This window comes from Eucyclogobius newberryi, unplaced genomic scaffold (genome assembly GCF_026437365.1).
Source record: "Eucyclogobius newberryi isolate DKJ021-1_F unplaced genomic scaffold, fEucNew1.0.hap1 SCAF_12, whole genome shotgun sequence".
NCBI classification, from domain to species: Eukaryota; Metazoa; Chordata; class Actinopteri; order Gobiiformes; family Gobiidae; genus Eucyclogobius; species Eucyclogobius newberryi.
This window is the reverse complement of record NW_027315746.1, coordinates 4,248,702-4,272,967: the sequence shown is the minus strand read 5'-3', so window position 1 is coordinate 4,272,967 and position 24,266 is coordinate 4,248,702. Positions and strand designations below refer to the sequence as shown.

The 24,266-nt window shown below is 43.5% G+C and overlaps 2 protein-coding genes across 2 annotated transcripts in view; both read right to left on the bottom strand.

Annotated features, from left to right (window-relative positions):
* Positions 1-24,266, bottom strand: part of LOC140355733 (uncharacterized) — a 31,826-nt gene that overhangs the window by 1,057 nt on the left and 6,503 nt on the right. The window contains 8 exon segments of the mRNA XM_072440392.1: positions 30-80; positions 82-1,879; positions 5,126-5,315; positions 5,420-5,474; positions 7,750-7,806; positions 23,240-23,401; positions 23,468-23,605; positions 23,815-23,982. Of these exon segments, the coding sequence (XP_072296493.1) occupies positions 30-80; positions 82-1,879; positions 5,126-5,315; positions 5,420-5,474; positions 7,750-7,806; positions 23,240-23,401; positions 23,468-23,605; positions 23,815-23,982 (2,619 nt within the window).
* On the bottom strand, positions 16,218-17,134 carry LOC140355948 (stonustoxin subunit beta-like). Its single transcript, XM_072440611.1, has one exon. It carries the CDS (start codon positions 17,089-17,091, stop codon positions 16,483-16,485), a length of 609 nt encoding a protein of 202 aa, XP_072296712.1. The 5' UTR covers positions 17,092-17,134; the 3' UTR covers positions 16,218-16,482.

Genomic DNA, 24,266 nt, shown 5'->3' with positions numbered 1-24,266 from the left:
ATGTTCTGCCGTTTGTATTTAGGGTAGACTTAGAGTTGAGAGTGTTAACCACTCTGCCACAGTGTAGTTTGTACTCACATGGCTTTGGTGGAGGCCTTGATAACCGGCAGCAGATTCAGCAGAGCCTTCTCTGAGGGACAGTATTTCCTCAGGTCAAACTCCTCCAGGTCTGAGTCTGTAGACAATAAGAGAAAGGCCAAGGCTGACCACCGAGCAGGAGAAAGTTTATCTGCCTTCAGGCGTCCTTCTCTCAGGGTGTTTTGGATGTCCTGCACCAGACTGCGGTCGTTCAGCTCGTTCAGACAGTGAAACAGGTTCAGGCTTTTCTCTGTAGACAGACCCTCATCATTGAGCTTCTGTTTAAGGTATTTTACTGTCTCTTGATTGGTCTGAGAGCCACTTCCTGTGTGAGTCAGCAGACCCTGCAGCAGCCTCTGATTGGTCGGCAGAGAAAGGCCCAGGAGGAAGCGCAGGAACAGGTCCAGGTGTCCGTTTGGACTCTTTAAGGCCTGGTCCACAGCAGAGCTAAAGAAGGCTTCTTCAGAAGAGTTTGATGGGGACAGCAGGTTCTCTCCAGAGCTGAGCAAGGTCTGATGGACGTGAAGAGCAGCCAGAAACTCCTGCACACTCAGATGGATGAAGCAGTAGACCTTATCCTGGTACAGCCCTGGCTCCTCTCTAAAGACCTGTGTGAACACTCCGGAGTACACTGAGGCCGCTGCAGCGTCCAGCCCACACTCGCTCAGGTCACACTGGTAGAAGATCAGGTTTCCTTTCTGTAGCTGCTCAAAGGCCACTTTTCCCAGAGACTTCACCATCTCCCTGGTCTCTGGAGTCCAGTGAAGGTCTGTCCCTGATTCTTGGTGATACTTGATGTTCTTTACTTTGGCCTGCACCACCAGGAAGTGGACGTACATCTGTGTGAGAGTCCGTGGCAGCTCTGGTTCCTCTGTTTGTTCCAGAAGCTTCTGTATAACTGTGGAGAGGATCCAGCAGAAGACCGGGATGTGACACATGATGTGGAGGCTGCGGAAGCTCTTGATGTGGGAGAGAACAAGTGTGACCTGCCGCTCGTCTCTGAACCTCTTCCTGAAGTACTCCTCCTTCTGCGGGTCGGCGAACCCTCGCACCTCTGTCACCATGGAGATGCACTCAGCAGGGATCTGATTGGCCGCTGCGGGGCGCGTGGTTATCCAGAGAAGAGCGGAGGGAAGCAGGCTCCCCCTGATGAGGTTTACCAGCAGCACGTCCACTGAGACGGACTCTGTGGGGTCGCTCAGGACCCGGGTTTGGCTGAAGTCCAGAGGAAGTCTGCACTCGTCCAGACCGTCAAAGATGAAGAGCACCTGGAGCTGTTGGAAGCTGCAGAGAGCGTTGGATGGACTGAAGAAGTGGTGCAGCAGCTCCACCAGGCTGAACTGTGTGTCTCTGAACACATTGAGCTCTCTGAAAGTGAACGGGAACAGCAGCTGGAGCTCCTGGTTGGTCCTACCTTCAGCCCAGTCCAGACTGAACTTCTGAGTCAGCACCGTTTTCCCCACGCCAGCCACGCCCTTCGTCAGCACGACTCTGATTGGTCCCTTTGTCTGTGCTCTCATTGGTTCTTCTCTGATTGGGAGTTTAAACATGTCTTCACACTTGATGGCGGTCTCTGCAGAGGCCGGTTTTCTGGTCTCGATGTGTCTGACCTCATGTTGCTCTGTGGCTTCTCCCTCTGTGATGTACAGCTCTGTGAAGATCTGCTTCAGTTCAGAGGAGTTTCCTTCTTTAGCGATGCCCTCACACACACAGCTGAACTTCTGTAACAGACAAGTCTTCACTTCTCCCTGAACCTTAGAACACAGACCTGTAAAAAGAGAAATCTGCATCAGACGTGTAACTGGACACACTGGATTCAGTTAGAGCAGAGAGAGCTCTGGAGATTTTATGAAATTCAACCCACTGTTACGGCCCCCGTCCTCCCTGTTGTGTGTTTGACTGTAATGTTCCCTGTTCCTGTTTCCTCTGGTTGATGGGCCAATCCACAGTCTTCACCTGCAGCCACTCCCAGTATTTAAGGACCTGTTGCAGCTGCACAAGGCCATTTGTCTTCTCGTTCATCAGGGCTGTGGTGGTAGCGACTGACTTTGAGTTGAGACATTTGTAGTTTGTTTGTTTGTTTGTTATGTGTCTCCTTTTAAGTTGTCACTTTGATTCTGTTCATGGGCCTTTGTTTAGTTTGTCCTGTGTGACTAGTACCTTTTGGAGACGCTTAACTTGTTTTCTTAGTCGTGTCTGTGTTTGTTCATTTACCTTTGTGTTCCTGTTTATTGAACAAACTTTATTTCACCATTGAACATCTTGGTTTTATTACTTCTTTTACCCTCGCAGTTATAACACGCACACTTTGAAACATCAGAAACATTTGAATCCAGATAATCCTTTCTGATCAGTCCTTTTCAGCCAATAACAGCTGTAGCTCATCACATGAAATGTGCCTGTACCTAAAAAACCTGGAGCATCTGAACTGAATGATTTTCACCCAATAGCACTGACCTTCATTTGATGTAAGAGTGTGGAGCAAACTGTGAGTAAAAACATCATGTCGTCTATATCCAACTGTTTGGACATCTAACAGTTTGCATATGAAAGTCAGAAGTACAGAAGATGCAGCCATCACTCTATATAACACCTTAGCAAAGCACCTTCAGGCCCCTGACCATTATGCTAGAATCCTCTTTGTGGACTTTACATCAGCTTTCAGTTCTATGCGTGTACATATTTGACTGAACAGGCTCATGGACCTCGGTGTTAATGGAGGCATTATCAAATGGGTCAGAGACTTTTTGTCCAATCGTTCCAAAGAGATATTTATCCTACTCTGGGTAGGCCCTGCCCACTGGGCGGGACCTTCCAATGAAAAGGTGTTATTGGTTTCAACAGAAACTAAACCTCTTTGTTTTCTATCAAACTAGCCTCTTTGTTTACAATCAGTCCTTTAATGGACTATCAGTAGTGATGCAGACCTAAACCCATGTTCAGGTTCAAGTCCGGATTCGAATCCAGAGGTCCGGACTCATTAGGTCCGGACCTAAACCATCCAATATTTGCATAATGTTATAACAGCATAACACAAGCTACTTGGCTTAATTATGTTGAAGACACTTGAACAAGGACGACTATCAAACACAAGGCTTAACTGCAGATTGAAATAAACTCAACTTGTCTGGTTTGTTCACAGTTTTTAACAGAAGTTACAACTTACAAATCACAAGCTACTAGCTACGAGCTAGCTGCTAAACTATAGCTTAACTAACAGTTAACACACATTCATGTGTTTTACTTGAGGAACAAGAGCATGTTGAGTATTGTTGACAGGGTCAGTCGGGGTCAAGGGTCAAAGCAGCTGTTTCATCTGATACAATGTTTTGCCTTTAGACACATTTCCATCTTTAATGTTACAGATCCATTGGCATCAAAAGTCAGGTAAAAACCTTCAAACAGACAAAACACCAGTGTAAATAATTAAATAACAGTGTAAAATAACAGAGTTATAAAAACTAGTATAAAAGTCAACTAGAATCACTATAAAGCATCAACTTAGCAGTATCAAAAGTAGAATATGAAAATATTTTACACAACACATCAAAATAATACATCATATTAGCAGCATTAAACACCAGACCAGATTTAACAACTGTAGAATACAAATACAAAATATAAACTCCAATTAATGAATGCAGCAATTAAGCAATATTACTTTGACTTTCCTTTGTATTTACTTAATGCCAAACACATCACACCACAACATAACACTTAAGTTATTTCATTCATATTTACACAAAGACCAAAGCACAACCCAGACAAGACCAAGCTGACCCCGCCCCTTTAACCATCACAACATGGCACGCGGCGGCCACAGCTTAAACAGTTCAGATAAAGCCAGCGATCTCACCGGCTTCACTTCAATGTTCACATGTGGACACACGGTTCTGCAGCTCGACACGTACCAGGCGCTCCCGTCTCTCGCATCTTTAAACTTATTTCGCCGGCTTTAACTTCTGCCCGGAAGACGCGTGCGTCACTAATTAGGGTCCGTGTGCGCTATTGACGGCGGCGCATGGCAATGTTTACGTCCAGCGCAAATTTCGCGATCAATGGAAGGTTTAAGATGGTTTAGATTCTAGAACGAAAAGGATATAGTATGTGAGTGCTATATTTTTTTATGAGTCCAGAACCGAATCACCGGGGTTTCGTTTTTTTTTTAACCTGAACCGAAACGTTTTTACAAGTCCAGATCCGGTCCGTCGTAGCGGTACACATCCCTAGATACATTATGAAATGTTGAGTGTGACATGCAGATCGTGTATATTTCTAATTGTTTTGATGAAACCAAAGGTAAATAGTTTTCATATTCGTATTACAACAGAAGAATGGTGCATTTGGAGCTCCGCCCCTCTGGTCACCTGACTGTCCATCACACAGAGGGTCCTGAAGCCTCTGGAGGACTGTTCGGCTGCTCCGCCGTGACAAAACCTAATATCTAAAGCTAGTTTGTCTCACGACACGTGCTGCTTTCAGGTGAGTAAAGTCCCCGCTCTGAGGGATTATAGACACTTCAAACACCACAGGGACTAGAACAGTGTTTGATTTAGGTTAGCTCCACTTTAAAGGAGCTTTAACTGTGAGGGGCTGCCACACTCTGTTGTAGCTGGACCCAAGACCCTCACACCTTCACAGAGTTCTTAAGCCACGTTTGGACTGGCCCCGGCCCCTCAGACCGGTTTAGAGTTCTTTGGAACGGTTTGCTCCATGCTCAGGGCGCTGAGCAGCAGACGTTACACAAATATAAGAAATACAAAATCTAATCTAAAACCTGAATTATACCTTTGACAAGATGTTTAAAGGCTCGAAATAACAAATGAGCTGAAAACCAAGTGCAAAAGCCACTCTCAGTACTTGGGTACTCAGCCCCCAAAATGTTTGACTTCAGTGCAAAGCCTCTACGCAGAGTGCCGTGCTGCGACAAACAGAAAACAGATGTTGCTAACGTGCTTTGCCTGCTTTGTGTGGCTAACGTGCTTTGCTAGCTTTGTGTCGCTAAGGCTCGACATATAAGTTAGCATCAGTGTAAACGTGGCTTTACTGTTCTGCAGCCGCTGGACCAGCTGCTCCTGGTCCATCCTCCTCAGGAAGTCCAGGGTGATGTTCAGAACCGCCTCTCTGCTCGACTCCTCCTCCTCACTCTCAGAGCATTCTGGGTAATCTGAGGCCAGGAGCCTGTGGAGCCTCTGCAGCTGCTGTTTGACATAATCCAGGACCTGCTCCTCCAGACGCTGAAACACAGAGAACACAGAGGAGCAGGTCAGGCCCTGGGATCCACTCTGCAGGTGGAATCTCCTCTAAATGTTTCTGACCATGTGACGCTTTTGGTACAAACCTTGAAAACAGAGTCCAGGTCACAGTCTCCTCTGGGGCCCTCTGCGCTCTCCTCTCTGTGGGACAAACAAACCAATGATACAACATTACACTCTGTCCACTGCAGAACATCAGAGCCAACAAACCCCCGACGGGAGCAACAGGAGCGACAGGAGCGACAGGTGTTGAGAAAAACGTCTTTAAAGAAACAGGATTTGGAGAAGGTTCTTGAGGGACTTACTCTGAATCTGGTCCTGGTTCTTTAAACGATGGAGGTTCATGTCTGGAGCGGTCACTCTTTAAGGACAGGTGGCTCTGTCTGGACCTGGAAACATCAGCTCAGTCACAGAATAAACTGCAGAAGGTTCTAACCATCCAGTCCATACACCAGAGCTTCTCAAACTGTTTCTGCTGCGATCCCTTTAGGGGATTGTTAGTGAGAGCCCGGGACTGTGTGTCTGACACTCGGACCTGCAGTGTGGGGGCGCCCCAGGGCACTGTCCTCGCGCCCTTTCTCTTCACCCTTGACACTGCAGACTTCAGACACGACACGGACAGCTGTGTCCTGCAGAAGTTCTCTGACCACTCTGCCATCATCGGACTCATCACGGACGACGATGATGCGGAGTACAGAGGACTGGAGCAGGACTTTGTGGACTGGTGTCAGCGGAACCACCTCCTCATCAACGCGGGGAAGACCAAGGAGATGGTGGTGGACTTCCGCAGACGCCACCCCACTGCCCCCCTCACCAGTGAACATCCAGGGACGGGACATTGAGAGAGTGACTCATACAAGTACCTGGTGTTCATCTGAACCACAAACTGGACTGGACTCATAACACAGACGCACTGTACAGGAAGAGCCAGAGTCGGCTCTACCTCCTGAGGAGACTCAGGTCTTTTGGAGTGACAGGGCCACTCCTGAAGACCTTCTACGACTCTGTGGTGGCATCAGCTCCTGTAGGCGTGGCCTGCTGGAGCAGCAGCATCACAGAGAGGGAGAGGAAGAAGCTGGACAAAGTCATCAAGACGTCCAGCTCCGTCCTGGGCTGTGCTCTGGACTCGGTGCAGGAGGTGGGGGACAGAAGGGTCCTGGCTAGATTCACATCTATGCTTGAACATGAGTGTCGCCCCCTGCAGGACACTCTGTCCACTCTGGAGAGCAGCTTCAGTGCCTGATCCACCCTCGCTGTGTGAAGGAGACGTGCTAGCCCTGAACACGTGCAATACTGACTTAACCATGTGCAATACCGTCATATTCATGTGCAATTACTGTCACACTCACACGTTATTAATGTCATTCATGTGCATATAACTGATGTAAATAAGAGTGTTTATTATTATTAGTATTATTTGTCTTATGCCAGCTATTTTTATTTGTATTATTATATTTTATCTTTATTTTCTTCTCTCCATTCCCTATTAAGATATGAGAGGAGTTTTGTTAATAAGAGTTTTTGTTTTTGTACATAAGAGTTCTTCTATTAAGAGTGTTTTTTAAACTTCCTATAAGTTATCTGTCCTTTCCCCCTGTATCTACTGCGTTGTAACACCAACATTTCCCCATGTGTGGACAATAAAGTTATATCTTATCTTATCTTGTTCACGCCCCCCACAGCCTCCAGAAATATAAACTCATCAAATAAAACACATGCACTTTTACTATAAATGCCTCAATTAAAGGCGTAATGGACGATTTTTTGGCCCAAATCTGAGTCTCATTTCCTCGTGGCGTGGACGGCCGATTAGTCCTGCCACGTATCAATCATAAAACGCACCTACTGCTCACCTGCAGCCTCTTTCTGGCTCGTCTCCAGGACAGCAGCACGTTTCGCTGTGTCTAAGCGCATGGATCTATCATAATATAGTTCCCTCCGTGTACAGGACAACATTAAGACAGAGAAAGACAGTTTGAGCTCAGAAGAGACGGAAATCTACGGAGACGAGAGACGCGATGTGATCCGTCGCGCTAATAAACAAACGCACGTGTTGCAACGAGGCTTTGATGTGCCTCCGCAGGGGATGAGTGCACATGCGAAAAATCCTCCTTTATTCCTTTGACCTTAAATACACAGCAATAATGAGAGTTTGACATAAATTACATTCATTTTTAGTAAAAGTGTCACTCTCTCTTATGGTTATAGGAACTCTGAACTGCACATGAGAAGGTTCTGGGGTCTTACTCTGAATCTGGTCCTGGTTCTTTAAACGCTGGAGGTTGATCTTTAGAGCGGTCACTCTTTAAGGACAGATTCCTGGGTCTGGACCTGTAAAACACAGTCACAGCTGTTGTTAAAGCTGCTGCTGCTTCACTGAACTGTAACTGTCTAAAGTGTGAAGAGTCAGACTCACGGTGGATCAGTGCTGCCCCCTGGAGGCGGCTCCTTCACAGAGTCACTCATCATGGACCTGAGGAAAAGCACAGGAAACAGTGACTGAGACTGAGCTCACTTTACTCACACTAAAGTTTCCTTTATTCATGGGAAACACAGTGGTCACATATAGAAATAAGTCATTTAAATACAACGTAAAGTGCCTTTCATCTGGCTGTTTGTGTCACATTAAATGTACTTTATGAGTCAGAAAGTTTGATGTGATAAAGCTGCTCTCTAGAGTCACAGTGACTCATTTGTGAATAAATGACTTGTTTGACCTCATCAATAATCATCAAATCTAGAATAAATTGACTCTGATGAGGATCATTCCGTCTCAATGGATTTAAACGCTCTAATATATTTGGAGAGGCTTTTAGAAAAATGATCAAACTGAACAAGAGACGTCCATAAGAATAACCCAGACTGTGGCATTAGTCCAGGATAAAGCTCAGTTTGTCTCTGTTAAACTTCCACGTTACAAAAGCTCTTTAAAGCTCTTTAAAGCTCTTTAAAACTCTTTAAAGCTCTTACATTTGTGTTTTAGAACACGAGATCTGTCGAGTGTCAGTTTGTCACTCACATTTCTCTTACTTTCACTTTCCTCCAAAAACACGCACACGACTAAAACCGGATTAAAAGATATAAAATAGATATAAAAGAGGCTTTGAATTAAAGTCACTCACGTTGTGTCGCTTCTTGGTCTCACTTCTCAGTCTGAGGAGGTTTTTTTGCTCCTTAAAACTCTATAAATGTCTCTAAAGTGTGAAATAAACGCGGAGCAGAAACTGCGTCAGGTGTTCAAGTTTATGTCGCAGGTAGGTTAGCGGAAGTGGGCGGGGCTTGGGCCTCCACTCGCTTTAGCTCGGAGCGTTTTTACTTTATTATGTGTCCCATACCACACGCAGGGGCCACACGCAGGGGCCACACGCAGGGGCCACACACGCAGGGGCCACACACGCAGGGGCCGTACTATAAAACGGCTCCGCTTTCCCTTACCTGACCTCGCCCCTCTCTGACGTCACATCCGCCGTGCAGCGCTCGGCCGCAGTCAGACAAAATGGTTGAAGTTGTGAGAAATAGTGACGCCAAATGAAGCCCCATGAACCATTTGAGGCTTCAGCCAATTGTATCGATACATGAGTCGATGCCTCACAAAGTATTTCACTTGCTCCACTGCGCCATCTTGTGGTCAAATACATGTAATGCATGTAAGATAGTACAAGCGTCACTGTTAGAATTGTTTTCTCATACATATTGTTATTTACGTGCACTTTATGTTCATGTATTATTTTGTGACCACTTCCTGGTGTCTTGGCGGGATATAAATTGATTGCTGTTGAGCTCTGCACCTGATGGAAATAAACTGGAACAAAGAAGCTACGAGTGTGTTTTCTTTTCACAAACCAAATAATAACCAATTTTATTGAGAAAATAACATCAATACACAAAAAAATAAAAGATCTACTCAATGATGCATATTTATTCCATAACAACAGCTTGTGTCACATGGTTCAACGATAAGTCCTGATCAGGTCTCGACCTCATGTTCCCCTGGTCCCAGGGCGGATGCAGCTCTGGTCAGACACACAGACTTCTGGAATCTTCAGGTTCATATTAGTATTTATCTATTTCAACTCTCTGATCTTTCTCAGAGCCAGACACTGACACGGATTATGAGACAGTTCATTTGTGCTTGTTCTCCTCCTCCAGACGCTGCTTCAGATCATCCTGATGGAGCTTTAGTTTAAAGTCTGTATCAGAACTTGACTCATTCATCACTGCTGCAAAATGAGTGTCTTATGTCAAAAAGTCTATAATATGAGGGATCATCACACATTGACATAATTGGAGCGTGAGTGAATCAACGCTTTGGGACTCATTCTTTGTTTGTTTTTTTACTCTAATGTGACTCGAAAGCCCAAGTTTTGAACAGGGCTGAATGAGACTTTGAACTCATGTGGAACTGAAGCCACATCATTTTAAACGACTATTGAAGCTCTAAATAAATGATCGAGTAAATCTATTGCCTCTGTCAATCGATTTTACTTTTCTGTGCGACTTATTTTAGCTTTTGTTTCCTCCAAGTGAAATAATGCGGCTGACAACCCATCGTCCAAACATACAAATAATCTGACTGGTTTATTTCTGGTGAGCACTAGTTTAGACCTGGTTTGTTCAACGTTTAGTCCTTGTTTAATTCTGCTTTAGACCTGTTTTGATTCATGGTCAGAGCTGTTTGTACTTGTCTCGTCTCAGTTTAATTCTGGTTCAGTTCTGGAGGAGCAATTTTAAAAAACAATGTTCCTAAAGCATTTTGTATGTTATTTTTTCACAAAAATCTAATCTATCAGTTTTTATTTTATTGTATTCTCTCAATTTATTGAAAACATGTTGGAAATATTTTGTGTGACCCAAACTTGTGTTACAGCAGTGGCCCAGAGGCCCAGAGGCCCAGAGCCAGAGGCCCAGGGGCCCAGAGGCCCAGAGCCAGAGGCCCAGAGGCCCAGATTCCCAGGGGCCCAGAGGCCCAGAGGCCCAGAGCCAGAGGCCCAGGGGCCCAGTGGCCCAGAGGCCCAGAGGCCCAGGGGCCCAGAGGCCCAGAGCCAGAGCCAGAGGCCCAGAGCCAGAGGCCCAGAGCCAGAGGCCCAGAGGCCCAGAGAGCCAGAGCCAGAGGCCCAGTGGTCCAGAGGCCCAGAGGCCCAGAGGCAGAGGCCCAGAGTCAGTGGCCCAGAGGCCCAGAGGCCCAGAGGCCTTGGCCCCTGAAAAAACTGGCCTTTGGGAAAATAAAGTTGAATAGTCCTGGTTTACAGTTTTTTACAATTCCTAAAATCCAGAACGCAGGTTTGTGAAAATAAATATAAAGCATACGAGAATAAATGAGTTAATATAATCAGAAATTGTAAGAAAGAATATTATACACAATTATTAATGCAACATAGACAGAAAATCCAGGGAACATGGAAAATAATTAATGATTTAATACACAAGAGACATAATAATAATAATAATAATAATAATTATAATAATTATCCTAATTATTTGAACAAAGACAATGACAAAATAAGTCATATTAAGGGAATTGTTCATGAGTTTAATGATTACTTTGTAAACATTGTCCATAAATTGGCAACACAAATTGTGGCCCTCAAAACAATGACATGGAGACTGGGGTCACGTATGAGGGTGTTTTTTCTAAACCCAACAAATGAAAATGAAATATTGAAAATTGTGAAGAGCTGTAAAAACAAACAATCAACAGATAATAATGGGTTCGATATGTTTTTAGTCCAAAAAATCATGGAACATATTGTCAATCCATTTACTCACATCTGTAACTGATCTTTTCAAACAGGAATTGTTCCTAATCAAATGAAAATAGCAGGTTATTCCCTTGTACAAAGGCCGTGACTAACATTTGACTTGTAATTATCGACCCATTTCTTTACTTTCACAATTTTCAAAAAGATGAGAGAAATAGTTTGTTAAAAGATGAGATAACTATGTTGAAGTGAAGCATATATTAAATGAGCATCAGTTTGGTTTTAGAGCGCACAGGTCCACAACGATGGCAGTTGTTCATCTGGTTGAACATATTTCCCAATCATTAGATCAAAAACTCCATACAATAGGTTTATTTTTGGATTTACAGAAAGCATTTGATACAATTGACCACACAATTTTATTACAAAAATTGGAAAAATGTGGCTTTAGGGGAAAAGCAAATTCTTGGTTAAATAATGACTTATCGGATCGATTCTGATAAGTTCATCTGAAGGGAGCAGAGTCTAGTTGTCAGAGAATTAGTTGTGGGTGTGCCACAAGGCTCTGTTTTAGGCCCAAAATTATTTGTATTATATATTAATGATATCCAAAAAGTGTCTGATGTTCTTAATTTGATGTTGTTTGCAGACGATGCCACAGTTTACTGCTCGGGTCATAATCTTAGTGAGTTGGTGAAGGTGATGGAGAGAGAAGTGCATCAACTAAACAACTGGTTTGCATTCAATCAATTATCATTGAACTGAAATAAAACAAAATTGATGGTATTCAGTAACACACATGTAGATAATGATATCAAAATTAAAATAAATAGTTATGAAATTGAAAGAGTTAATTATATTAAGTTTCTTGGAGTGATCATAGATAAATTACATGGAAAACACATATTCAAAAACTATTGCAATTTTATACAAATTGCAGTATATTTTGAACAAAAATGCTTTATATTTACTTTACTGTTCTCTCATTACTCCATATTTAACATATGGTATTGAGATCTGGGGAAACACAAACAAAACTAGAACTAAACCAATTTTCATTCTACAAAAAAGGCCATTAGACTGATCAATCCTGCATCTTATAACTCGCCGAGTCCCTTTGTTCATTCAATCTAAGCTTTTAAAATGTTATGATTTGGTAAGACCTGTTTACTGCTATATTTATGTATTTAGTTCAATATAATCAAGTCCCTACATCATTGAGGATAAAGTTTACCCAGAGGGAAAGTAAATATAGTTTAAGGGGAACGTGTATATTTGACAGAGCTTATGTGAGAACCACGCCGAGGGTCATTGTTTGTCAAGTAAAGCAGTTCAATTATGGAACAATTGTTGCGATGAATTAAAAAATGCCACTTCTTTATTTCTGTTGAAAAGGATCTTTAAGGAAACAATCATTGATAAATATTTAGCAGAATGAAACTGCAGCTTTGTTCTAAAACCTTGAATGTTTGTGGAGGAAACTGTGAGCAGACTGTCCAGTTTTATGTGGTGTTGTTTGTGTTGATGAACTGTGGCTTGTGAACTATAAAATGTCCACCAATGTTGAGTGTTTGAGAGAAGGGTCGGCACAATAAGCCTTGGCTTCTGCTACACCTGGTCCAAAAACATGAATGTATCTCGAATTTAGTTTTGTGCTTGAATGTTGAGCACCTTTTGTTTTGTTTTTGACCAAACCACAATAAATAAAATAAAATAAATGCAGTTAAGATGAATATATTTGAAGTTTTGCTCAACATTATAACGTTTTATCCCAGAATCGCAATTTGTCGGTTGAAAGTCATGTTTTCTGGTGTCAAAAGCCTGGTAAAGACCTAAAAACAGGATCAAGTCTTGGGAGTCAGCGTTGCATCATCAGGTCCATCTAACACAGTCTGGTATTGGAACTAATGTGAGGGTTTTTCATGAAGCCAGTTTGTGCCTCGTTTATGTCCGAAAGGCCAGATTTAAGACGTTTGGCATAAACTGAGGCCAGTATTTTACACTCTGTATTGAAGCGTGTGATTGGACGCCAGTTTTCAATCATCAGCGGATCCTTTTGGGGTTCAGGGATCAGGCAGATCACGCCTTGTTTCACTGAAGCTGACATTTCTCCCAAGGTGACACATTGATTAAGCGCTTTAAACAATGGCTTTTCAATCATGTCCCAGAATGGAGCATTAAAACCCCCTGGAGACCCATCACACCGGGCAATTGGCCTTTTTTTAGGGCTTTTTTCCACTTCCTGTCATTCCACGATCGTTATCGTGAAACATCTGGTTGAGAATCTGACTGATTTGACTTTTTGACAAAAGGATTCAACATATTTCAGAATATCTAGAGACTTAGATAATAACACTTTGTCAGTTACTTTTAGGTCATTCACGCCATTTCTTTTTTGGTTCCTTTTTTCTGTAGAAGAAGCTTGAGTTTTCCCCATATTCTCTCCATTTACACGTCGATGTCACAAAAGCACCTTCAGCCGTCTCGTCTTTTAAGCCTTTCATTTCTACTTCCTCCTCTTCACCGCAACTTTTACACTGGGAATATTCTGGAATAATCTTCAACCATTTGACAAAACACATCATGGTTCAATAGATTCACATTCAACTTCCAGAAGCCTCTAATATCTGGTTCTCTTCTGCACCAGCCTGAGGTCAGCTGACGGTCAGAGAATGGGGCATAATTATGACACACTTTGATCGATTGGAATTATGCCCAGAATATTCCTTGATATCAGATTTAGAAAGTGCCAAATGTCCGTCACATTTAGTCGCTCGTTCCTTCTGTGCTTTTAAATGTGGAGGTCAAAACTCTTCTGGGAGGTATTTGATCCACTAAATCATTTGGTGCATGTTTGAAATCACCTGCTACGATTAGACACGCCCCCTGGGATTCCTTTCTCAATTCTGATCATTTATTCACACGTTATAGATGTTGCAAATAATGAAAGTACATTTCTCCTCCTCAATATTGAGAATGATCCATCTCTTTGGGATGAATATGATTTTGAACAGTTCCTTGTGTTCAGTGCGATAGCGGCGGTTGAGGCGTGCTCCGCCCTATTGAACCTCAGCAAATGAACAATCAGTAACTTCATCTTTTCAAAGATCTAAAGTCCGTCATTTATTCACCAAAACAGTTCAAATGACCAAATGTTTAATAAAGAAACACACATAAAAGAGCTGATTTCCACACGAGCCGTCTCATGGTTTTTATTTGGGGTCTTATCGCTCTTCTGTCCAACTCTGTGTCAAACGTCCCCCAGTAAGTGGAGAGACTGCTGGTCTCTGGATCCACAGACTCACACGTGTCCACAATCATCTTCTTCAGGCTTTTTGTGAGCTCAGAACCTCCTTTTGCACCTTTGGAATTCTTTAAGAAGAGACTCTGACCTTTGCTCCACCATCTCATTTATGTTCAGAGAGATTCAGTCTTTAAGTCTTGTGATGGCAAAATAGGTATAAAAGAGGTATAAAAGAGGTATAAAAGAGGTATAAAAGAGATATAAAAGAGATATAAAAGAGGTATAAAAGAGATATAAAAGAGATATAAAAGAGGTATAAAAGAGGTATAAAAGAGATATAAAAGAGATATAAAAGAAATACAAAAGAGATACAAAAGAGGTATAAAAGAGATATAAAAGAGATATAAAAGAGGTATAAAAGAGATATAAAAGAGGTATAAAAGAGATATAAAAGAGATATAAAAGAGATATAAAAGAGATATAAAAGAAATACAAAAGAGATACAAAAGAGGTATAAAAGAGATATAAAAGAGATATAAAAGAGGTATAAAAGAGATATAAAAGAGGTATAAAAGAGGTATAAAAGAGGCGGTGGATTAAAGTCACTCACGTTGTGTCGCTTCTTGGTTTTTCTGCTCCTTAAAACTCCATAAACGTCTCTAAAATGTGAAATCAAAGCTGAGCAGAATCTGTGTCACACCCATAGACCATGAAAACGAGTGGACTGTTGGACTGTGAGGTCAGAGGCCACGCCCCCAAATACTCACACAGGTATATAAATACACACGTGGTACATTCTGTCAGTCAAAGTCTGAAACAGTAACTCTTCTGCTCATGTCCCAACACTGCCACCTTCTGGAAATGTCGTGTCAGGTTCATTCATAAATCTAACACCCAAACTTGACTTTTCCGTTTCGAGACGAGCTCTTTGGTTTTTTACAACAATCTGAACAAACGTTACATTATAAACCTTCTGGTCATTCTGGAAAAATGTCATATTCACAAATCCAAACTCAGAAATAAAGAAAAGAACTAAAAATAAATGGACCTGGAGCGACTAAAGTCCAGTGCGCTCTCTCTGCTACTATATTCACAGTTTAATATTGATAAAGTTGTGTGGTCTTGACTTCCTCTTGAGACGTGAGTGGGACATTTTCATCTGCAGGTCCTTCTTGATGAAAAACTCCTCTTCAAACACAAGTTCAAGCGCACAACTCTCCCACGTGGAATAACAGATATGTACTTGTGAACAGGAGATGGACCTTTCTCCACCAGAGCTTTTCTAACGCTGTTCGTGGAGAAAGAAGAACATTGTGTGTGAATTCTGTGCCAAATATCAGATCTGCTGTAGCCAAAGAAGATCTAAACAGAGTGTCCAGTCTCTCCCAGGATCTCTGACCAACACGGTTAAACAGGATCTAATACAGTCTAAGGTGACCCCTGTAATGAGGGCTCTTTGTGTGGACGCTGCTGAGTTATCGGCCACTTTATTAGGTACACCTGTCCAACTGCTCGTTAACGCAAATGTCTCATCAGCCAATCACACGGCAGCAGCTCAATGCATTTAGGCTGTAGACTTGGTCAAGAGGATCTGCTGCAGTTCAAAGCAGCATCAGGACGGGGAAGAAAGGTGATTGAAGTGACTTTGAAGGTGGCGTGGTTGTTGGTGCCAGACGGGCTGGTCTGAGTATTTCACAAACTGTTGATCTACTGGGATTTTCACACATCTCTAGGGTTCACAGAGAATGGTCGGAAAAAGAGACAATATCCAGTGATTATTATGAAACCCTCTTTTATTATAAATCACATCATCAGCAAAATGTCAACCATCATCAGTCAATTCATCCTGAAAATCAAAGAAATATTAAATACATTTATTAAACATGAAGCAAAACATTTCATCACAAATGTTCAGGGAGTAAATACCATTTTGTCCTGGGACTTTTGAAAACATAAAACTATAATAATAATAATGATAAAATGTTTGAGAATGAGTGACAGTTTCTGACTCCATGAGAGTTTAGTCAGATTTGACAAATTCCTTTTTGAAGCGTTCCAATGTAAAACAGAAATAATTGTTTGATTCGTCGAACACTAAAATAATCTTGACAAAATAATATGAATAATAAAATGCTCATTGAAGTTAAATGTTTTTTCTAAATGTGTTTGTGTTTGGGGTGAGACCAGACTAACAGGACCTGAAGTGTCAGTCCTCCAGGGGGCGCTGTGTGCTCAGCTTCACCAGAGACACTGAACTGTTTAACCTCCTCAGTCTAAACCCAGGAAACAGAGGCTCAGTGAAGGAGGAGCTGAAGGTGTGGAGGTGGGACAGTTCTCCACCAGAGAGGACCTGATAGAAGGACAGAGCTCCAGCCTCAGAGTCCAGCAACACGCCCACTCTGGAGGTGTTTGGAGATAACTGAGATGACAGCTTATATCTTCTCAAACTTGACATAAACTCAGGTCTTTCTTTCACATTGTGCATGAAATAATATTTTCCTCTCAAGAACCTCAGACTCCAGGACTGATCATTGAGTCCAAACCCACACTTCTCACTCTTTCCTCTCCGTCTGATTCCTCTGTAACTCACTGCTACATCAACGTTCCCCCTGCACTTCACCTCCCAGTAACAGCGCCCCCTCAGGCCGGAGGAGGCCAGGACCTGACACCAGTGTGTGAATCTGTCCTCATGATCTGGAACTTGTTCTGACAAAGAGAGTTCCACAGTCCGTTTGTCCTCAGACAGATGGAGTCTTCTGTTTGCCGTGTTTGGATCCAGAGTGAGCTCACAGTGATCTGAAACACAAAGACACATTTAAAATGTGATGATTTAAACAGGTTAGTGAGAGTAAATATGAAGTGTGAAAGTCCTGTTTCTTCTCAAAGGTAAATCAATGATAATGAGGTGGTTGGAGGCTCAGCTCATGTGTGATCAGCTTCAGCATGTTTAGTTTGGCTCAAAACCTCATCAGTGTTTTGAACTGGGACGTTCAGTTTGTGCGGCTCCAGATCCAATACTGATCTTTAATGTTTGTTCTTTACGATACTGATCCGATACCGATCTGATACCGATCTGATCTTCTTATGTTTCATGTTTTTGACCCTTAGTTTAGTCTGATCTTGAGCCTTTATAAAACATGAAGAACACAAAGCTGAATTTGGCTCCAGTTTAATTCCATGACGACAGTTTCAATATGAATATTACAGAATAGTGTTTTAAAGTGGTCCACAGCTTCAGAGCATCACACTCACTGTGACAGACACATTGATGGATTGATGCAGGTCAAATGAGATGTGCATTTATATATTTGTGAATAAATCATTGGTGGACGACCTAAACTGTGCTTTCTTCACCTGTGAATGTGGATGTTTTTCAGACGTTCCACATTCTGCTTTGGAGCCTCTCAAAATCCACATTTATTCAAAGACAGATTTGTTCTCATCAATTCTCATTTATAAACATGAACGTTGAGATGACATGATTGACAGTTTAAAAGTGGGCGTGGTGTTCAGGGGAGATGTCCGTGGACACAGTGTGGATATTTGCTCCAACTAAAAGACTCTTTAGGCCCTTTTTACTTTAGTTTTTAGACTTGTTTTAGACCGGAGCGCCAAGGCACACGCATTTCCCGAGTCCTCACGGAGCGAGACGAGCCGGTCGTGACACACGGCTGTAAAAACACAAGATTCTATCAAGTCAAAGTACAGCACATTTACTATGTTGTGGAGACACCAGATTGTTGAACTTTAGCCTTCTTCTTTCACCAATAAGTGACTTTTGACTCCTTTGACTCGTCTACTGCCTCTTAAGTCTCTCACACACATGGATTGTAGAAGAACAAGCAACATTTTTAACTGGAACAAGAAAATATGAGCACATTTCTCCTATTTTAGCTTCACTCCACTGGCTGCCCGTCCATTTTAGGATTCATTTTAAAACTCTTTTATTTACTTTTAAAGCATTAAATGGTCCTGCCCCTCCTGACCTCTCCGAGCTGCTACACCCCTACACTCCCAGCCGTTCCCTCAGGTCAGCTGACCAGCTCCTGGCAGTGCCACGGGCTAAAGGTCAGAGGTGAACGAGCCTTTGCAGTGGCAGCTCCAGTGGAACAAAGTGCCACTCCCCATAAGAAAAGCCTCTTTTGAAATCGCTTCTAAAAACATCTGTTTTCTCTGGCTTTTAACTCCATGTAGTGTGTTGATTGTATGTTTTATATGTGTTGGGAGGGCAGCACCTTTTTATCTATTTTATTAGGCCCGAGCGCCACAAGCTGCGAGAGGCCTATTAATCTCGTAAGGCCGTGCGAAGCACGGCTGCGAAAGTGCGCACGCAGTGCGCACGAAATCGAGCGCGAAGCGCTCGCCCACTTCCAAACACTCACTAACGCACTCCTCCACTCATGCACGCCCCGTGCATACTAATTAGTTGTAGGAAAATGGAACATTACCGTTGTAAACGGGCGAAGCCCGTGCAAAAGTGCGCACTAAACGAGCACTTTACATTGGGATGACGACCGCGAAGCGGTCGTCATCCCCATATAAAGCACTCATTTGCGCTAAGTAGCTCACGAATACGTTCCCCATCTCTTGCATGTTCCGTGCATATAAGCATGTAATGCAAAAATTGAACATTATTACTGTATAGAGGGCCAAAAACACAAAGTGGGCGGAGCCCACTCAAAATTATCGAAAGTACCCGTCAGTGACCAGGGACCCACACCATGAGGTAGGAAAGCGCGAGCGCTTTCCGAAAATGTATAGTTTATGATATTTGAAAAATGGGAAACATTGTTTTCGCATCGGAATATTATTCTTTCTTTCTTTCTTTCTTTCTTCTTCTTCTTCTTCTTCTCGGGACCAACCCCCCTATTTTTCACCCAGTGAACATTGACGAAAAGTCACAAAAATTTGCACACCTCTAAAAATCGTGCCTCTCTACATTCTGGCTATTTCCCTTTTCTAAAATAAAAAAAATTGGCGCGTCAGCGCCACCAAATGTACCAAAAATGCATTGAGAGATGGGAAATGACCCAAAAAAAATCTGATCGTAGAATCATGAAATTTGGCGCAGAGGTAGATGGTGACAAGAGAAGTAAAAAATATTATTACGGCAACGCCGTCCCCCGAACCAAATGTCGGCCATATTACTTCAAAAATGGCTAAACATGACTTCGGAGTTTTTCCAAACGTCGTACTTTTACAAACTCCTCCCAGGGCGTTGGCCCTAAAAAGCTGAAATTTGGTGAAAATGCTACTGAGGAGTGGGACATCAAAAGTTATCCAAATTACATTGATACCTCTCACGGTCTCTGTGCGGCGAAGCCGCAAACTGTAACTAAAATTTCAGAAATCTCCCATATTTAAAATTTCTGCCGTTTGCGCAGATAAAGTCCGAATTGCGTCAAATTAGAATCAGTTGTTAAACTCTTTGCCCTAAACCTACTTGAAGTGAAATAAATTCATTTGGCGCCACAGCGCCCCCTACAGATTTTATATGGGGGTTAAATGTTTAGTTTTGCGAAATTATATGAAATTTGACACACAACTCAATTTTAGCATCCCCATCAAAAAAGTCAATGAGACCCATGTCATAATTGTTATGGCGTTGCCGTAACGATGACCGAAACCTCCCATGTTATTCCAATGGGGCCAGAACATGTTTACACTTTAGACTTTCACAAACTCCTCCCAGGGCGTCAGCCCTATTAACCTGAAATTTGGTGAGACTCATCTTCAGGACCATCAAAAGTTATCCACATTTTCATTCAAAGAGTCACGGTGTCTGTGCGGCAAAGCCGCACATTTTGCCAAGAATTCAAAATAAAATTGCTTTTTGATGGTAAAACAAAGGGGAGAACAGCAGTAGGCGTGATAAAAGGACAATTGGGGCGCGTTAGCGCCCCCTCCTCTTGCGGCGTGGCGGCGGTGTGGCGGCGGCGTGGCGAGGGCCGATCATTGCCGCTTGCGGCTATATTTTTGTTTATTTTTATTCCATTGATTTTAGTGTGTTTGTTTGATTTAATTTTCTATTTGATTTTGTTTTTATATCTTATTTCATTACTTTTATCCTATTTATGCCTCTGTAGTCTTTTACCTGCTGTGAAGCACTTTGGAACCCTCTGGTTGTGTAAATCGTGCTGTATAAATAAAGTGGATTGGGTTGGATTGGAAAATACACAACTTTATTGATTTAGGATCAGATTTTGCTCCAACTAAAAGACTCTTTAGGCCCTTTTTACTTTAGTTTTTAAGACTTGTTTTAGACTGAAGCGCCAAGGCACACGCATTTCCCGAGTCCTCACGGAGCGCTTTAATTCATATTAAATGATATATTAATACATCTTGAGTAACAGTTAATATGTAAAACGCAGCCTAATTGTGTCTCAGACATAAACATATCAGTGTTTATTTGTGTCTGATACAATATGTCTTTGTGTCTTACATTCAATTAAAAAAGTCAAAGGTCCAAACGTGACTGTGTCATATTAAATAATGATTGAGACACGTCAATATCTCTTTGTGATATGAATCCATTATTATTTGTAGAAAGGATGAACAAAAACAAGTCAAAGACATTTCTTACATTAATACATGACATGTCCTCTGAGTGCGCCATCTAGTGGTGAAATCAGCCTTATTCAAAAGTGACTCCTACTTATTTATTTCTTCTTTATTTTCAGCTTTAATTGGCCTAAAAACACAATAAACAGTAATAAACGTGTAGTTTTGAAGAGAAAAAGAGCATAGATCATGTGACGTCTGCAGAGCTGAGCCGATGGTGCCCAGGCACATTGTACTCACAGCTCCTCAGTGTTTCTGCTGCTCTGGACTTCAGCCTTAACATTAGCAGTGACCGCTGCGTGTGGACCACGTGAGGACCATATGCACTTGTATGGAGCCCATCTAGTCACAGGTTCTGATCCCATACTCAAACATACATGTGTCTGTGTGACGGGGGAAAGGGTGGAGTCTGTGGGAGCTGTGGTGGAGGAGGACCAGGGCATCAGGAGTAACTCAACAATGTGGGCTCAGGAGTAACCGCAGCAACAGCCTCCTCTCACTGCCACCAAGAACACGACCTTTTAAGACATTGTTTGTCCCGTCTGCCGTGTCCAGGGCCCAAGCCTTCAGGGGCTTTTTCATCTTATATATGTTGTTTTATCATTGTTCATCGTTTGATGTTGCACCGAATCACCAAAGCAAGTTCCTATTTTGTGAATTATGTTCAGTGACAATAAACCTTTTCTGATTCTAATTCTGATTCTGACTTCTTCTTTTGCATTTACCCCTTGACTACAGATGCCACAAACTGCAGCACAAACAGACGGGCAAAGTGTGAGCGGCGGCCGAGGCGTCGGAGCAGGACAATATGTTTCCAAGTCCAATTCATGACGACAGACGAGTACGAGAGCGAAAGCTCAGGATAAAGAAGACGCCATCATAAATCTGTCTTATAATAATAAGGTATTTTCATATTTACCTGTAAGATTAGGAGAATAAAGATGAATGTAAAGATCGCCCTAGTTCAAATGTAAAGTTGGACAGTTCCTCCAGTGAAACAGTTTCAGTCTGATGTTTGTGGAAGTTGCTGCTTGTCAAACCTCTAAATGTGTCGATAAGTTCAAATAAAAACATCAGATCTACAGCTGTGAGTCTTCTACATGTGAAGTTGTACCAAATAAAATACTACTCACATTTTCTAAGACCTGGAACCATCCAGCGCTTTCCAGAAGGATCCAACCTGGAAAACACAAGTCTAGTTTAGACCAGAACCTGGACCAACCCCTGAACCAGAGCCCACACCTGACAGACTGTAGGGGGCAGTGTGTTCTCACCTGACAGACTGTAGGGGGCAGTGTGGTCTCACCTGACAGACTGTAGGGGGCAGTGTGGTCTCACCTGACAGACTGTAGGGGGCAGTGTGGTCTCACCTGACAGACTGTAGGGGGCAGTGTGGTCTCACCTGACAGACTGTAGGGGGCGGTGTGGTCTCACCTGACAGACTGTAGGGGGCGGTGTAGTCTCACCTGACAGACTGTAGGGGGCAGTGTGGTCTCACCTGACAGACTGTAGGGGGCAGTGTGGTCTCACCTGACAGACTGTAGGGGGCAGTGTGGTCTCACCTGACAGACTGTAGGGGGCAGTGTGGTCTCACCTGACAGACTGTAGGGGGCAGTGTGGTCTCACCTGACAGACTGTAGGGGGCAGTGCGGTCTCACCTGACAGACTGTAGGGGGCAGTGTGGTCTCACCTGACAGACTGTAGGGGGCAGTGTGGTCTCACCTGACAGACTGCAGGGGGCAGTGTGGTCTCACCTGACAGACTGTAGGGGGCAGTGTGGTCTCACCTGACAGACTGTAGGGGGCAGTGTGGTCTCACCTGACAGACTGTAGGGGGCAGTGTGGTCTCACCTGACAGACTGCAGGGGGCAGTGTGGTCTCACCTGACAGACTGCAGGGGGCAGTGTGGTCTCACCTGACAGACTGTAGGGGGCGGTGTGGTCTCACCTGACAGACTGTAGGGGGCAGTGTGGTCTCACCTGACAGTCTGTAGGGGGCAGTGTGGTCTCACCTGACAGTCTGTAGGGGGCAGTGTGGTCTCACCTGACAAACTGTAGGGGGCAGTGTGGTCTCACCTGACAGACTGCAGGGGGCAGTGTGGTCTCACCTGACAGACACAGGGGGCAGTGTAGTCTCACCTGACAGACTGCAGGGGGCAGTGTGGTCTCACCTGACAGACTGTAGGGGGCGGTGTGGTCTCACCTGACAGTCTGTAGGGGGCAGTGTGGTCTCACCTGACAAACTGTAGGGGGCAGTGTGGTCTCACCTGACAGACTGCAGGGGGCAGTGTGGTCTCACCTGACAGACTGTAGGGGGCAGTGTGGTCTCACCTGACAGACTGCAGGGGGCAGTGTGGTCTCACCTGACAGACTGCAGGGGGCAATGTTGTCTCACCTGACAGACTGCAGGGGGCAGTGTGGATCGTCCCGTAGAGCGGTCAGTCTCTCTGCTGAGGGTCCTGGATGGTTGTAGCTCAGGTCTAACTCTCTTAGATGGCAGTGGGTGGAGCTTAGAGCTGAGGCCAGATAGGCCCCGCCCCTTTCTGAGACCAGACATCCAGACAGCCTAAAGACACACAGCATTACACTCATGTGGAAACAAGGGGCAGAGTGCATGATGGGAGTGTCTCACCTGAGAGTCTCCAGTCTGCAGGGGGCGCTCTTCAGTCCATCACACAGCAGCTCCACTCCTGAGTCCTGGAGGTCATTTTGACTCAGGTCGAAGTGTGTGAGACTGGAGGAGCTGAGGACTGAGGCCAGAGGACCACAGCTGAGAGAGGACAGGCCACAAGTACTCAATCTGGGGACAATACATTTTTATTTATTATGCCCCGAAATAGTCATTGCAGTAATAGTATTGAAGCAGTACACAAACTTAAAAATAACTTTAAATGCAAGTTATTATGATGAATAGAATAGAAATGTCAATAGACTAATAGACAAACAAACACTGGAAGAGCAAAATGTAGTTGATCCAACCTGAGAGTCTCCAGTCTGCAGGGGGCGCTCTTCAGTCCATCACACAGCAGCTCCACTCCTGAGTCCTGGAGGTCATTTTGACTCAGGTCGAGGTGTGTGAGACTGGAGGAGCTGAGGACTGAGGCCAGAGGACCACAGATGCTGTTTGTCAGGTTACAGCCGGACAGACTGAGGACGGAGAGGGAGATTAGAGCGCACTCACACCTGATCGTGAACAAAGTGTCAACTATGAGGTCCGTTTGGCCGATGTCAGTCTGATTTGTGCTTCAGTGATGCTGCTGGAGGAAGTGGACCTTATGAAAGTCTGTGTGTAGTTGAACTTTAGGATTATATGGCCTCGAGGACATGTTTATGTACCAGTGTTTTCACATTTTAGCTGCTTTTGTTGGACACATTACCCTGGAATGTTCTGCCATTTGGATTTAGGGTAGACTTTGAGTTGAGAGTGCGAA

Bases quoted from the DNA above. Each gene is read 5' to 3' on its own strand.
- LOC140355948 (XM_072440611.1), bottom strand. From the start codon at position 17,091: ATGTGTCTTTGTGTTTCAGATCACTGTGAGCTCACTCTGGATCCAAAC.